General features: G+C 43.2%; 1 protein-coding gene across 1 annotated transcript in view; it reads right to left on the bottom strand.

The window, feature by feature from the left end:
* TTC7A (tetratricopeptide repeat domain 7A) overlaps positions 1-16,053 on the bottom strand; it is a 162,065-nt gene that overhangs the window by 44,333 nt on the left and 101,679 nt on the right. The window contains exons 16-17 of the mRNA XM_033144919.1: positions 5,680-5,796; positions 2,647-2,744 (exon numbers count right to left, since the gene is read on the bottom strand). Coding sequence (XP_033000810.1) covers positions 2,647-2,744; positions 5,680-5,796 — 215 coding nt within the window. The remainder of the gene's footprint in view (positions 1-2,646; positions 2,745-5,679; positions 5,797-16,053) is intronic.

Here is a 16,053-nt window from a genome sequence, read left to right as displayed (position 1 = left end):
ACTGCAGTCACAGTCGTCAACAGGTTTTCCACACCTATCAGCTGATCACCCATCCCCACCAGCCTTCTGAGTAATACCCCTCCCCACTCCCTCACTATATTTAAGGGTCTGGTGACTTCCGTTTCAGTGTATCTGAAGAAGTGTGCATGCATACGAAAGCTCATACCAAGAACAAACTTAGTTGGTCTCTAAGGTGCTAAGGAATTTTTTATTTTATTTTGTTTTGATTATGTCCTGCAGGCAGCCAAGAAAAGCTAAATCCACACAGTGATCAGAAAATAGATTTTATTTAAACGTATTTCCCACCATATTCACAGGCAACACTGTGGATGCTCCTACATGGCTGGGGTTTGTTTAAACAACCTAGCCACATAGATCAGGCTGATTCTATGGAAGAAATACCGGTACCTATAGCTGGTCCCTACTGATGCGGCCGAATCATTTAAAAGTTCTCTCGGAAGGACAGGAGCTATTCACAGAGACACATTCCTATGCAGCTAAGGAAAAGGCTTTCTGAAAGAACAGCTAGCTATATGAACACTGCTCTTAAAAGAAAATACAAATTTAAAAAGTCTGCCATCCGGAAGTTCAGTGTCAGGCACTCCCGGGAGTAGAACCAGGAACATCTGGATTCATAGACTGCTACCTAACATGGTGAGCTACCGGAGCTACACAGCAAACGGTTTCCTAGGGGCTTAAGTGTCCTTAGGTTCTGGAATGTCTCAGCCTGCCCAGGCCAGCCATTGGCTCCCCTTGACCTGGAAGAACTAATAAAAGCTTCCAGGTCAGGTTGGAACTTCGCCAAGGCAACAACAGACCTCCCTGTTCCTTCCCTTGGTGCCCAATGACACCCCAGCCATTATATGCAAATTTGGCCCCAGGAAAAGCTGTTCTGTGACCTGTATATATTAAGTGGGCATCTATTTTTGATTGACATCCAATGCCCTTTTTAAATGTTTTTATTTTTAATATGTATTTTGTCTTTTTATATTGCGATTTTATGTTGTGAACCACCCTGAGACCCATGGGTACAGGACGGTATACACATTTAATAAATAATAACAATATTTTTTGTGTTTTCCATTGCTGTATGTGGGACTAGGCTCACCCCTTGGCTATTGGGAAGCCTCTTCAGGCGTTTAAGAGTTCATGTATTGTGTTCAGAATCCACTGATGGGTTTAGGGAGAGAGCATGCCGACTGACACCTGGATCCCAAGCCTGCAGGGCTTTAAGGTAGGCACAAGAAGACTTTGAACTGGGCCTGGAAGCAGACTGGGAACCACTGGAGCTGCCTCAAAAGAAAAAGGGAATCATATGCCTCCTGCTGTGTTTCTACATGAATTACTGTTTGGGGCAATACCTGGCAGAAAGCAAGCAAATCCAGAGCTATGACTTGTGCAGAGAGACACAAAGGGCAGCCTCCTCTAAGCACATCCCATGCTGCCATACCTCTGAACTCCAGAATAAGTGAGTGCTCCAATGAAATCCAATGAAGAGGTGCAGCAGGACGACCCAATCAGTGGGATAGCTCTGTTGGTTAGAACATGGTGCTGATAATGCCAAGGTTGCAGGTTCGATCCCCATAAGGGACAGCTACATATTCCTGTATTGCAGGAATACAGGAATACTTCTATGTCCATGGAAGTGCAGGTTAATTCTGCATTCAAGGTAGCTCCATCTGGTACACCGGCTGAAACGCTACCTGCCTGCACACTGTCTTGGCAGAGTGGTACATGCTCTGGTTATCTCCCGCTTGGACTACTGCAATGCGCTCTATGGGGGACTACCTTTGAAGGTGACTCAGAAACTACAACTAATCCAGAATGAGGTAGCTAGACTGGTGACTAGGAGCAGCCGCCGAGACTATATAACACAGATCCTAAAAGATCTACACTGGTTCCCAGTATTTTTCCGAGCACAATTCAAAGTGCTTGTGCATTTAAAGTGAGCATCATATCTTTAAAGCCCTAAACAGCCTCAATCCTATATACCTGAAGGAGTGTCTCCACCCTCATCATTTAGCCCCAGATACTGAGGTCCAGCTCCAAGGGCCTTCTGGCGGTTCCCTCATTGCGAGAAGCAAAACTACAGGGAACAAGGCAGAGGGCGTTCTTGGTACTGGCGCCTGCTCTGTGGAACGCCCACCTGTCAGATGGCAAGGAAATAAGCAACTATTTGACTTCTATAAGACGTCTGAAGGCAGCCCTGTTCAAGGAAGTTTTTAATGGTTGATGTTTTATTGCGTTATTAGTATTTTGTTGGGAGCTGCCCAGAGTGTCTGGGGCAACCCAGTCAGATAGGTGGCATATAAATATAAATAATATAAATATAAATATAATTGTTGTGTTGTTGTTGTTTGTTGTTGTTATCATCACCCACCCCCAACAGAGTCAGATTGGAAATTGGCCATGATGAGCACTGAAACTTACATAGAGATGCAACAGGCAACCTCCTCTGTGGGCGGTTGTTTTGCTGGCTCACAACCTTCGATTATTTAGTGAATGTATCCCTCATGTCACACTCCTGGGAATAAACAGCCTACTGCCAGGAAGCCGCTTCACAAATCCTGGATAGGAAGTCTACCTTCATGTGAATGTCTGCGCTGGGTTCGGGCTGCCAAGCATTTTCTGCTTTGTTTCTCTTACCAGAGTCGGTGTCGTGGGCATCGGGGAGAGTGAGATACATGCTGTTGTGCTTCTTGATTGGCGGCGCCTCGGCCAGGCTGCTTTCCTTCTCCAGATCGCTGCAAGGGAATGACAACGGCCACAATGTGACGGATGGTTGTTTATGGGGAAGCGCAGGAGGAACAGGCCTACCAAGTGAGCATCGTATCTCATCCAATTGCCACCAGCTCTGAAAGCTGAAAACATCTGTGCGTATGAGATAGCTGCTGTCAAAATGCACCATGTTGGGGGGGGGGGAGAATTTCTGTCGAAGAGATGGGAATTGGTTGTGGCACACAAGCAACGCCCCTGCGAGGCATTCTGACAGAGCAAACTAGCAAGGCGATGTGGCGACGCTGCTGCTGGTGATGGATGCAACTCTGAGCAATTTGGCACATTTCAATCAAGTTTAGTTTAGCCCCTCCGAAAATCTGGCTTGTCTCTCCTTTTCCTCATTGCGTAAGAGTGAAGATCTCATTTCCACCCACAGTCGGTCGGAAATCAAATTCTGTTTACCTGGCTCTTAATAATAATAATAATAATAATAAATAAATAAATAAATAAATAAATAAATCCTTCCAGTAGCACCTTAGAGACTAACATAATTAACCTATTTTTGAAGGAGTTGTTTTAGGCAGCACGTTGATAGGTTTAGAGAGAAATGAGCCACATTTATCTATTACATCCATGTTTTTTTCCTTAGATGTTGCAGCTATCTTTTATATCTTGTTAATAACTTTTTCTTTTTTCCTGTTGTTTACGTATTCTCATTTCGAGGACTGTTGTTGTTGTTATCACCCTCTTATTTCTGTAACACTATTACTTATTTTATAGGATAAAGAATTATCTATCTATATATATATATGAAATCAATGTTTGTTTGTTTGTTTATTCCCCTCTTTTCTATGATATTTCTGTTCGAAACAGCTTGCTGAAATAGATAAATGGGTTTTTGAGACTGCCCATCATAGCGAGAGACTGCCTCGCCTGAAATTTCCATCTTCTCCAAGAAGAAGAAGAAAAGGACATTAATTTAAATGGGGAGGGGGAGAGGAACATACTGCCATCAAACAAATGTCAAAATCATTTCCCTTTTTTAAAAGAAGAAGAAGGAAATCACCAGCAATTTGAAATCATCAACTAAAAAAGTAACACACACACACACACACGCACACACTCTTCAGGCTGCAATCCTAACCCCACTTACCTGTCGGCTTGTGGAAGGAGGCAGGAGGGTTCCATCATCATGTCAGAGCCCTGGCACCTCCTTCACAAAGCCTTCTGGAAGCTTCTGCTCAGCTTAGGGAAGGAGGCGCGATGCTCATGTGCACGACATCAGAACATCACACACATTACATCGACCCCCCACACCCCTAGCAAGCTAGTGCCTCTGGCCCTAACTGTTCCCCTATAAAAATATTTCACCGCATGCCGGCCACCCCTGGGTGGGCTCAAACCACCAACCTTCTGGTTAACAGCCAGGTGCATTATGCCTCTAAAGAGACAGCAGAAAGAAAATCATACCTGCTTCCTACTGGAGAATATTCCAGAGCGCAGGAGCCTCAAACAGAAAAGGCCTTGATTTGTATGGAGGTCCACTGAACCTAAACTTCTGTGAGGAACTTAAGTGTTGGTCAGAGGTTCAGAAGGGTTTCAAAGATCAAAACCAGCATCTTGAACTAGGCCTCAACATTTATTTGTCACATTTATACCACACTTTTCCTCCAAGGAGCTCAAATGGTGTACATGGTTCTTCCCCTCTCTGTTTTATCCATGTGACAACCCTGTGAGGTAGCCCAGATAGGCTGAGAGACAGTGGATGGCCCAAGGTCACCCAGTGGGGATTTGAACCCTGGTCTCACAGGGCCCAGTTCAACCAGTTGAGGGGGTTACATGATGGAATGGTCCTCCACACAGTAAGTACCCACAGAAAAACATCATATCAAGGAAGAAGAAGAAGAAGAAGAAGAAGAAGAAGAAGAAGAAGAAGAAGAAGAAGAAGAAGAAGAAGAAGAAGAAGAAGTTGTTTGGATTTGATATCCCGCTTTATCACTACCCTAAGGAGTCTCAAAGCAGCTAACATTCTACTTTCCCTTCCTCTCCCACAACAAACACTCTGTGAGGTGAGTGTGGCTGAGAGACTTCAGAGAAGTGTGACTAGCCCAAGGTCACCCAGCAGCTGCATGTGGAGGAGCGGAGACACGAACCCAGTTCACCAAATTAGGAGTCCACCGCTCTTAACCATGCAAGGAGAAGAGTGCAACCGAACTGTCAGGGAACTGCCCTCGGCAGGGCGGGAGATCTTGTCGATGTACCGAGAGCCCAGACACCTCCTCAGTAGTGAAACCTCTTCAAGTGGGAAAAGTGGCACCTCCTCCAGCAGGGAGGGGGAGGCTGAAAAAAGCCAGGCGAGGCAAGGGCTTGGAGATGCTGCTGAGAGCCCCAGCACGCCTCATGAGTTTCGCTCTGAGGGGAGCACGCCACCTCCGTCACCCCATTTGCGCAGAGGGGTCAAAAGGAGACCAGGGAGGTGGTGCTTTGGGATGCTGAAATTCTTATGCTGGGGTCACAGCCGGAAACCGGCACTCCCGTATTCTGCAAGTGACTAGGACGGTCATGTTTTCACGTTCTCTGCACTGTAAATAGTCTGCACCATTAAACTGTTAAAAGACAGTTGAGACTCATGCCTGATTACTCGTGAGCAACCCCAACGCAGATCTGACACTAACCTTTGGAACATTATTGAAAATTGAAACAAACAAACAAACAAACAAACAAACAAACCATTTAACCATACATAAAGTGTTTTCTTCCAAGACAAACACATGCACAGATGTATGTAGTCATCCACATGGCATCAAAATAAACTTGGTAAAACTTTTACATTACAGTTTAAGCTCACACCCGGAGGGTATACTTCAATCTAAAAGCGGTAAGATAATTTATCCATAGTAGTGCAGATGAGGCATCCTCAGAGAGAACAAAAAGCAACTCCAATGAGAGGCAAACTCTTACCTGAGCTGTGAAACATTATGAAGCATCTGCCACTGGTGCAACATTTGCCTACAGGTGACTAAAGCTTCTTCTGGGCCCTTGTGCACCAATTCCAGTTTCACTTTGGTGAAGAGTAAACTGCAAGAAGGGCAGGGAGAAAGGGAAGAAAATTACGATTTCATTTTACAGGCACGTCTTTTATCAAGGGCAGCATTTCCACTTAAGAATTGATGGAGCTTAGGGACTTGCTACCATGCCAGGTTTAGCAATGAATCTCCAGGTTTTCAGTTAGATCATATATGCTAATAGTGAACTCAGGTGAACGTTGCCAGGATTGTAGCCAAAATGGACCCACTGAGAAGCAAGAGTGATGGATCAGGACAAAACAGGAGCGGAACTCTAATGCTCTGGGACAGTGATGGCCAAACTTGGCCCTCCAGCTGTTTTGGGACTACAATTCCCATCTTCCCTGACCACTGGTCCTGTTAGCTAGGGATGATGGGAGTTGTAGTCCCAAAACAGCTGGAGGGCCAAATTTGGCCATCACTGCTCTAAGAGATACTAAATGTCTGAGAGGGATGGCAACAAAAACGGTTGGTGGTGGAATGGAATAGGACAAGGCATGGTCAACTAGAAGAACTCCTGCTGTAACATTTTGTTGCAGATCCTACTTGATTTCTAGGTAATTCCACTGTTACCAAACACTCTAATTTCTCTCTCTCTGTGTTTGCACTTTAGTACAACACAGCTCCACCAAATGGGTAGAAGAGTGCAAAGTTAAACAAAAAAGCCTCAGAGATTATCAGGAACAAGTTTAAAGACAGAGTATTGGTGCAAACCAGACCCCTCCCTCCCTTAGGCTTGCCACCCATTCCTTAATTCAAAGAACAGTAATACAACATTTTAAATTATAAAAAATAGCCACTCCTTGAAATAAGCAACAGGCTGCAATCCTAAACCCACCAGGCATGGTGGTACTCAGAAGAAAGGAGAGCCAGCACCACTCCATTGGTGAAGACCACCAGCTGAACAGCTGCCGGCAGAATCCCTTCCGGCATCAGCCAGCAGAGAGGCCTGGAACACTCTGCCCCTGAAGTAGAGAACTTAAAAAGAATGTTTATCTCAGCTCCTCAAAGGGTAGTGGAATGTGACTATCATTCCTCAAAGATGCCAGAGTTTCCAGATGACTGTTTACTTTGCAAGTTGCAAATGAGGTTGCAGTTCAACCTGCCAAGCTAAAATGCCAAATGAACGACACGGAAACAGACATGCACATACATCCCTTCACCAGGCACACAGGATAAGTTGTGATTCGGAGAGTTCACACATAATATATCCATATATGCATGCCCCATGTCTTTTTCGCCAGGTTTTTCCAAAGTAGAACCCTGGCATGGGTAACTTATTCAGTGCATTACAGTCCTCTTTAGGCATTATGAAAAGGGGACTGTAAAGGCATGACGAAGTGTGCTAGTCTCAACCCTCTCCATCATTGTTTCCATCGCCTTGCAACTCACGGAAGATGACTTTCTGTGGGAGGCAGCCTTCCTCATAATCTGTGCCACAATCCTATCAACATTACCATTCACTATCCTTTACAATGTTCCATATATATATATATATATATATATATATATATATATATATATATATATAAATAATACCTCATACATCAATTTACAGAAACAATACATTACAATACAAACAATGCATACAATAAATACAATACATACTTTACCTGCATACATACCCAACATAGATACCCCATAAGAGTTGACTTCCAACTCCTCTCATTTTGTTATTTTACAATTTTAATAGTTTAAACGCATTTCATTTTGTTATTCTGATTTCCCATTTTTCCATGCTAGTTTTGCTTTACATTTCCTCTTTTTTCTAGATTCATTCTACATATGTCAGGAGATTTACCTTATCTATATAGTCCTTTAAAAATAGCCATTCCTTATTAACTTTTTGAGTAGTGTTTCCTCTTATTCTCCCTGTTAACTTTGCACAGTGTAGATATTCAATCATTTTCGCTAACCAGACTGTTTTGGTGGGGCTGTTGTTACTTTTCTAATTCTTGCCTCTGTGCTTGCATACATAAATAACGGCCTAAACGTTTTCTTGATTTCTTTGGACATAATACCAAGTAGGAATGCTTCAGGGTTTTTTTTATGAAAGAGAATTTGAATTTTTTAAAATTTTGTTATAAACGGCACCCCAGAATTCTCTTACCCCTTTACACTCCCACCACATGTGTATAAATGTGCCTACCCCATTTTTACATCTCCAACATATATCAGTACTGTTCTTATACATTTTAGCCAACTTGGTTTATCTTCAGATTGTATAAATCTTTCGCCTTTACAAACTTCCTAATATGTGCTGTGTGTTGTAAAGAACTTGGTAGTCATATCACATCCACTACAGATGAACAGCACCCAAGATACAGGCACACCTTGGAAACACAGATATCCTCCATCATCTTGTTCTGTTCTATCTGCTCTTATTTCTTGGCATAACTAACAAGTCCTATATTCATCTTCCGCATTTGATGGGAGGGGAGAGGAAAGATAGTGCCTGGCGCTTGGTAGTGCCTGGCACTGCCTTTTATGACCATTAGGTTATCCCTTGTCGAAGGGAAACTCCCCACTGGAGTAGAAATCATATATTGACAGATGGAAAGCTCTTCAATCTGAGCAGGCTGAAAGCAAAGAGTAAGGTTACCGTAACTTCCATCATAGAGCTTCAGTATGCTGATGACAACGCAGTGTGCGCACGCTCAGAGGATGACCTCCAAACCATCCTAAATATCTTTGCAGAAGCTTACGAAAAGCTTGGCCTATCATTCAACATCCAAAAAACCAAAGTGCTGCACCAACAAATACAAAATAACCCCTCTGCAGCACCACAAATCCAACTCAATGGTGTAACGTTGGAAAATGTCAATCACTTCTCCTACCTAGGCAGTTATCTTTCCACAAGGGCCAACATTGATGCCGAAATCCAGCATCGCCTGAGCTCTGCAAGTGCGGCGTTCTCCCGATTGAAGTGCAGAGTGTTTGAGGACCGGTACATTTGCAGGGAAACCAAAATGCTTGTTTACAAAGCTATTGTACTACCAACCTCACTATATGCTTGTGAAACATGGACCACTTATAAACGCAATCTCCAACTCATCGAAAAATTCCATCAACGGTGTCTCCGAAAATTTTTACACATCACTTGGGAAGACAGGTGAACTAGTATCAGTGTACTGGAAGAAGCAACGATCACCAGTGTTGAAGCAAGGATTCTTCAACATCAACTTCGCTGGACTGGTCATTTTGTGCCTGATGATCGTCTTTCAAAGCAACTACGGTACTCTATCCCAAACTTAAAAATGGAGAACGTAATGATGGTGGTCAACAAAAGAGATTTAAAGGCTGTCTCAAGGCAAATCTTAAAAAATGTAGTATAAACACTGGCAACTGGGAAACACTGGCCTGCGGGCACTCCAGTTGGAGAACAGCATTTACCAAAGGTGTCATGGGCTTTGAAGACACTCGAACTCAGGATGCAAGGGAGAAACGTGCTAAGAGGAAGGCAAGCTTGGCAAATCCACATCGTGATCAACTCCCGCCCGGAAACCAATGTCCCCACTGTGGAAGGATGTGTGGATCCAGAATTGGCCTCCATGGTCACTTACGGACTCATTGTTAAAACTGTGTTTATGGAAGACAATCTTACTCGGCTATGAGTGATCACCAAAGAAGAAGAAGAACTCTTCCACTAGTACAATGCAACATCGACACAAAGCTTTAACAAGAGCGTTACATTTTAAGCCAAGTAAAAGATGCTGTTCTAGCTGCTGCGTTCCAAATCCCTTTCGCTGTCCACAGTTGCAGTGGTTATAGCAAGAACTAGAGTTGAGCACTAAGCGCCACTGAAAAGGAAGGAGACAGAGCTCTGCTTGAAATGTCATGCATTTGAAACATAGACAGCCCTGTCAGATTGCATTTGCTTACCTGAAAGATTGCTTCTTCCCACCCATGGCCTCCCATGACAGCACCATTCCATAGGAATAATGAAATTGTCACTCAGCCGTGGAAGATTGGTTGAATTTTAGAGACTGAACATTTGCAAGAAATGGATCTCTCCACCTAGCGACAAGGACAGTCACAGATCGTTCAGACATGCATGTACAATGTCGACATGCGTTTTAATTTGGTTTTCAGATTATCATCGATTCTAATTAGCTTGTGGATATTTTAAATAGTTGTTTTAACTGCTGTTTTGGGCAGATAATTTTATTTACCCTTTTTGCAAACCGCTTTGAGGCTGGATTACAATCAAGTGGCGCATGCAATCTTGTGAAATGCAAAAATAATCTCCGAGCACCTTTACAAGGCTAGAAATGCATGCGCTCCCAAGGAATTAATTGATCAGAAAATACATTTTATTTAATAATGGTTGGTTTCAAAGTTCACAAGTGACTCTGTACACGTATTTAAAATTAAAAGCTGCCATTTGACTGGAGTTGGGATTATCCAAGGGTTTTGAATGTCCCCTGCCCTGCCTCCCCAAAGTCCACTTCTGTAGGACCATGTGAATAATTCGGGTTGCCCTGAAGGAGATCTCAGTGTTATTTTATAGATATGGGTGTGCAGAGCATATATGATAGAGAAGTGAAGCTGGAAGGTAGAATAATATTTCTCTGTTAGAGATTTCCATAGTACCGCTCCAGGTTTCCTCTGTGCATTGCCTTGTTATTTGTGTGAATAATAATACCCTCCCTCTCTCCCACCCTGTCCATCTCCTTCTTCCTTATCTGGCTTTATGCCACTAAAGAGAACTTCTGGGCAAAGCGTTAACTCTGTCAACTGGCATGACTCAGTCTTAACGGCCGGTTTAATTTCCACATGACCTTTTAACTATGAGTGGTACCATTAAAGTGTTGAGGTGGATTTATCAAAGCTAAACACACACACATATATTTAATAGCTTTATATATATTATAGGTTTCAAGGAGGAAAATAATTTGGAGGGGTGGGGGTTGAGCATCCATAAAGTATTGGTACTTCTTGTGTCCATAAAAGTACTGGTCAGGGAATATATTTTCTTGTTTGTTCTCTAACATAGATAGTTACTACCGGTATTAGGGCTGCCAAATGTCCGGGAATTGCTCAGAAAAATGGCGCCTGGGTGGATTTTTCCTGAATCGGCAAAATGTCTGAGAAAACCCTGACATATGGCAGCCCTAACAATAAGTGCTATTGGGGTATTTTATATATATATATATATATATATATATATATATATATATATATATATAATAAGAATAAAGAAAACTGAACAGCTTTTGACCAGAAAGGAAGGAAGGAAGGAAGGAAGGAAGGAAGGAAGGAAGGAAGAAAGAAAGAAAGAAAGAAAGAAAGAAAGAAAACCTCAACCACTCTGTCCCGATTTTCACTTTGGGGAATATGGCAATCCTACTTACTATGTTGTGTTGTTTTCTAGATCAGCCTGGGAGCCACAAGTAACATTTAGGCTAGAAAAACTTCCAAACTTAAAATGAATCCCTGGCTTCTTCTTTTTTTACTGGCTCATTATTCAGTATAAAGGAGAAGCAGTATTTGAGAGGCTACTGGGCAAGATGATGGAAATGTGATGAGCATGAATAGTCAAGAACATAAATGGCAGCCTTCCCTAACACTATGCTCTCCAAGTGTTTTGGACTCCAATTCACATAAGCTGCAGTGAATATAGCTTGTAGGAATGTTCAGGGAGACAGGAGAGGATATATTGTTTAATGATATCCTTCCTAACTAGCATTAGCAAGTTCTATGTCTTAGCAGAGTTTAAACATTCCCCTTTAAACGCACAGCGGTTTGCTTGTTGCAGGTTTGTTTGAACCTCTTTATATAAGATTCCTGGTAAGATCGCTTTTTGTCCCTCTTAAAAAGAATATACACGGCAATCTTATTAAAGTGAATATAAAAGTAGTTTACTCACATTCATTCAGTTCACAGCTGGATCCCTGAAGGTAGACTTAGGTTACAAAAATATATATACACTAGCTGGCCCAGCCACGCATTGCTGTGGTTTTTTTTTTCTTTTTAAAATTCTCCTGACCCCGAGAGTATTCTGGATGCTCCTGTTTTCATTCTTCCCTGTCCCTTTAGAGCAGGGGTCAGCAATCTTTTTCAGCCGTGGGCCGGTCCACTTTGCCTCAGAACATGTGGTAGGCCGGACTATATTTTTTGGGGGGAAATGAACTAATTCCTATGCCCCACAAATAACCCAGAGATGCATTTTACATGCAAAGCTGTGGCGGCCATTTTAGGTGAGGGCACTGGCGACCTTAAAGAGCATTCTCCCCCACGCCAGTCCCAAAATTACCCAGTCCCAAAATCACGCACCCCAGCGACACAATCCCCTCAGAGCTGGTCTTACTCAGTGTGACCTCTCAGGCATGCCTCCTGCTCCGTGTTTTGTTTTTTTCTCGGCACATGTGAAGCTGCAGCAGCCATTTTAGGTGAGGGCACAGGCATTGTTGCTCTGGCCAGGTCTGATGATGTTGACGGGCAATCCGCCTTTCTATTGGATGCTGTTGGAGTCTTCATTCCTTTTGCTGGTGAGGAATAATAGGCGCACCACTTTTTCCCCCTTTATCCTTTATTTTAGGTATGACAGGTGTGGGGTTTTTTAAATTTTTATTATGCCAGATCCTTCCTTGATGGTCAAGTTACGCTTTGTCCTAATTTGATGCTGTTTGGTGCAGCGGTTACGGAGAACATAGGTTTTCAGCGTAACGCAATGGGAACATTTATATATATATAGATGTGGGATTATCCCATAAGGGAGTTAGTCCCAAGTGACTTCTGCTCACACACAGAGGAAAAACAAAACGGAGAAGAGAGGAACAAAAGAAAATGGTGCGCTCCTCTGTCCCAGATTAGGCCACACCCGCCTCTATTCGCATGCAGAGGAAGTTTGTCCCAGCTCAGGAGGAAACAGGAAGTTTTCTCCTGGCTGGTACAAAGCATCCTCTAGCATGTCCACTCTAGGAATGTTGTACTTGACTGCTATGTGTTTCACATCCCACATAGCTAAAGGTCAGGGATGGTGGGAGACTGTAGCCCGAAATATCTAGAAGGGACCAGGTTGGAGGAGGCTGGTATGTGGTTATGAGCTGGTGTATGATCGAAAGGATGGAGGAGGACAGGGGAGGTCTGGATTCCAATCACCATCCAATCACAAAGTTCACTGATACTGAGTCTCATTCTACCTCAGCATAGTCCACTTTGCAGGGCTGTTATGAGGACAAAATGGCTCCTAATCATCCTGTATACTGCCTAAGACCCAAGAGTGGAGAAAATAAAAACGCAGTAGGTACATTTAGCATAGATGACTCTTAAGCGTTGAATGTGAATAGATGATTTCCCCCCTCATGCTGCTGGCAACAGCACCGCTCCCTAAAATCCCATTATTTTATGCAAAAGGTATTCTAGTACCCTCTCATTATCTTCACTAGCGCTTGCTTTTTATTAACCATACTTTTGATTCCAATTGTTCCCTCAGAGTAGAAGTTCCTCACGCTGCCACTGTCTTCCCATCTGGGCCCAGAGTATTTGCATACCTTGAAATCCCATTAGACCATTTCAAAAGCTCATACATTTCTGCCCCTTGCTCCTGGCTGCGTTCAGTTCCTTCTTTGTTTAAAATGACAGGGAACACAGAGTACTTATATTCACAGTAAATCAAAACTACCTCTTTCATTCTTCTTATTGCTTTGGTACAGTGCAGGGGAAAGCAAAGCAGCGGCCTTCAGATTCCAGGAAGTATAGCCTAACGCTTCTTTTGCAAAATAGACAGAAGATATGAACTGCTTCACCTTCCCATGGAAGCTATCAAGAAAGCAGTATCCCATTTCTTCCATGGTGGTTGGGGTTGATGGGAGGTGCACTCCAACATCTGGAGGACACCAACATGTGGAAGGCTGGCCTGGACCAACTGCCTGCAAGGAGGTATGGTGCTGGAGGAGCAACTTTTCTCAGTCCACAGCGTGAGAAGCTACGCCTGTGGAAATTCCCTCCTTCCTTAAGTATTAAGAGTACAGAGGTCCTGTCTTGTCTTACAAAGGTAGAATAAGGTTACCAGATGTCCCCGTTTCCTGGGGACAGTCCCCAGATTTACAAATCAGTCCCCACAAATCAGTGGGTGGCGCTGGGGGTTAAACCACAGAGCCTAGGGCTTGCTGATCAGAAGGACGGCGGTTTGAATCCCAGCGACGGGGTGAGCTCCTGTTGTTTGGTCCCAGCTCCTGCACACCTAGCAAGTTCGAAAGCATGTCAAAGTGCAAGTAGATAAATAGGTACCACTCCGGAGGGAAGGTAAACGGCGTTTCCGTGCGCTGCTCTGGTTCGCCAGAAGCGGCTTTGTCATGCTGCCACATGACCCAGAAGCTGTACACCGGCTAACTCAGCCAGTAATGCGAGATGAGCGCCGCAACTCCAGAGTCGGACACGGCTGGACCTAATGGTTAGGGGTCCCTTTACCTTTACCTTTACCCCATACAAAATCCATTGAAGTTGAAAAGTGTCCCCGGATTCATTGGGGAAAAAAATCTGGTAACCTTAAGGTAGAAACACGAAAGACTCTCTCCCTATTACACAAAACTTTGGGCAAAGCCGGTGTGTGTGTGTGTGTGTGTGTGTGTGTGTAGTTTAGCTTCATAGGTTGAATTTTGTTTTTTCAGCTCATTCAGTAGTTTGTCAATTACCACAGAAGTCTTCTGCTATAGGAGTGTACCTCACGTGCTTTTCTGTAATTCATTTCATGTGTTTTTCATCTATTACTGTGAGTAGGCTATTGCTATTTCTTTCAACAGCACCTACTACTTGTTATATTGTTTATGGGTTCCACTGATTTTGCGGGGAGTTTTCCTACTGAATAGGATGGCCCTATGTAAATACCTCCTGAAACTTATTCTCAATAAATACAGCTAAAGGTCACTTTGACGGGTTTCCTCAACCCTAACGGCACATAAAAAGTAATGTTTACTCTCAGGTTTGAACACAAGTTTCTTTGAGGGCAAGACGACTTCAAATGGGTGAAGCCGAAACTGATCTCCAAGCTTAATTAGAGGTTTCTGGAAGCTTCTCATAGCCTTTACAGACCCTCTTTAAACCTATATGTTAGACAGGGTGCAACATAAACTAACCTGCTCTTTTCACCTTGCTTCCTGAAATAAGCCTGACTTTATAATGCCACACAAGAAACTGTTCATGTCAAGTTATGGCCCCACCAAAGGAACAAGGGCAACTTTGTGGAGCTTAAGCCTGTGGCAACATCCAGCAAAATCATTTGCTGAGAAAATGTGGAGCATGGTTGTTTTCCTTTCCTTCCTTGATTTTAAAGGCAGCCTGCCAGGAGCTTGAATGGAAACCTGAATCTGGTCTATCAGAAAGACCAGGTATGAAGTGTGATTACCTCTTAGGGGAAGGTGTGGAATGGATTAATAGGGCAAATCCTGGCTGCACAAAACTCATCTCTCTCCCAATAAATGTCACCAACCCAGGCGACCAAAACAGTTTCAAAGCTGTGACCAGGCCTGAAGCCAGACGGGAATATAGTGAAGCTAAGTATTTTAATCAACTGATTTAGATTTTTATCCTGCTCTTTATTGAATGATCTCAGGGTCGTTCACAATATATTCTTTATAAAATGAAGGCTAAGTATCGAATGCTACACTGTCGTGCTGCGGTCTGATGTACAGTTTCACTTTTGTAAACACAAAAGGGAAGGAGACCTCAAAGGTGCACAGAAGACCATTTCTTCCCCAAAGAGTTTAGAGTGTTAAAACTCAGAACAGTCTTACACAGTGTCTCAAATTAAACTGATTTTGAGACAGTATGGGGAACAGTTCTGGCTTCTCTTCAAAAGTACAGAGTCCGACTCAAGCCCTCAGACTTGTAATACTCAAAATGCACCAGGCAACAACTTACCTTTGAGATTTTCTCCCTTTGTATTCCTGCATCCGATGATTCCCTTTCTTCCCGGCCTCACACATTGCCACAAATACTCCAGGGTCACATGTCAAATGTGGATGACAGACCTGCGTCCTTAACAACTCAGATACACACGTATGCATGCCCATCTGCCGTGTTTTTTTTTTTTGTTCCAGAGCATCTCACAAAATGGAATCAGGAAGAAATATCCTTGCTACCAGGATATGAATGGATGCTTGGAAGAAAAATAATCAGAGCCTCCAAGGAGAGAAAATAAAAAGAAGGGTGGGGACAAATGCTTTTTTTAAATAAAAATAAAAATAAAAATGGGGGCAGAAAATAAAAATGATAGGGGATGAATCATCTATAGGTGCCCCGAACACTGATGCAACTACTGTCCTTA

This window comes from Lacerta agilis, chromosome 3 (genome assembly GCF_009819535.1).
Source record: "Lacerta agilis isolate rLacAgi1 chromosome 3, rLacAgi1.pri, whole genome shotgun sequence".
Taxonomy (NCBI): Eukaryota; Metazoa; Chordata; class Lepidosauria; order Squamata; family Lacertidae; genus Lacerta; species Lacerta agilis.
This window is presented reverse-complemented; position numbering and strand designations above follow the sequence as displayed.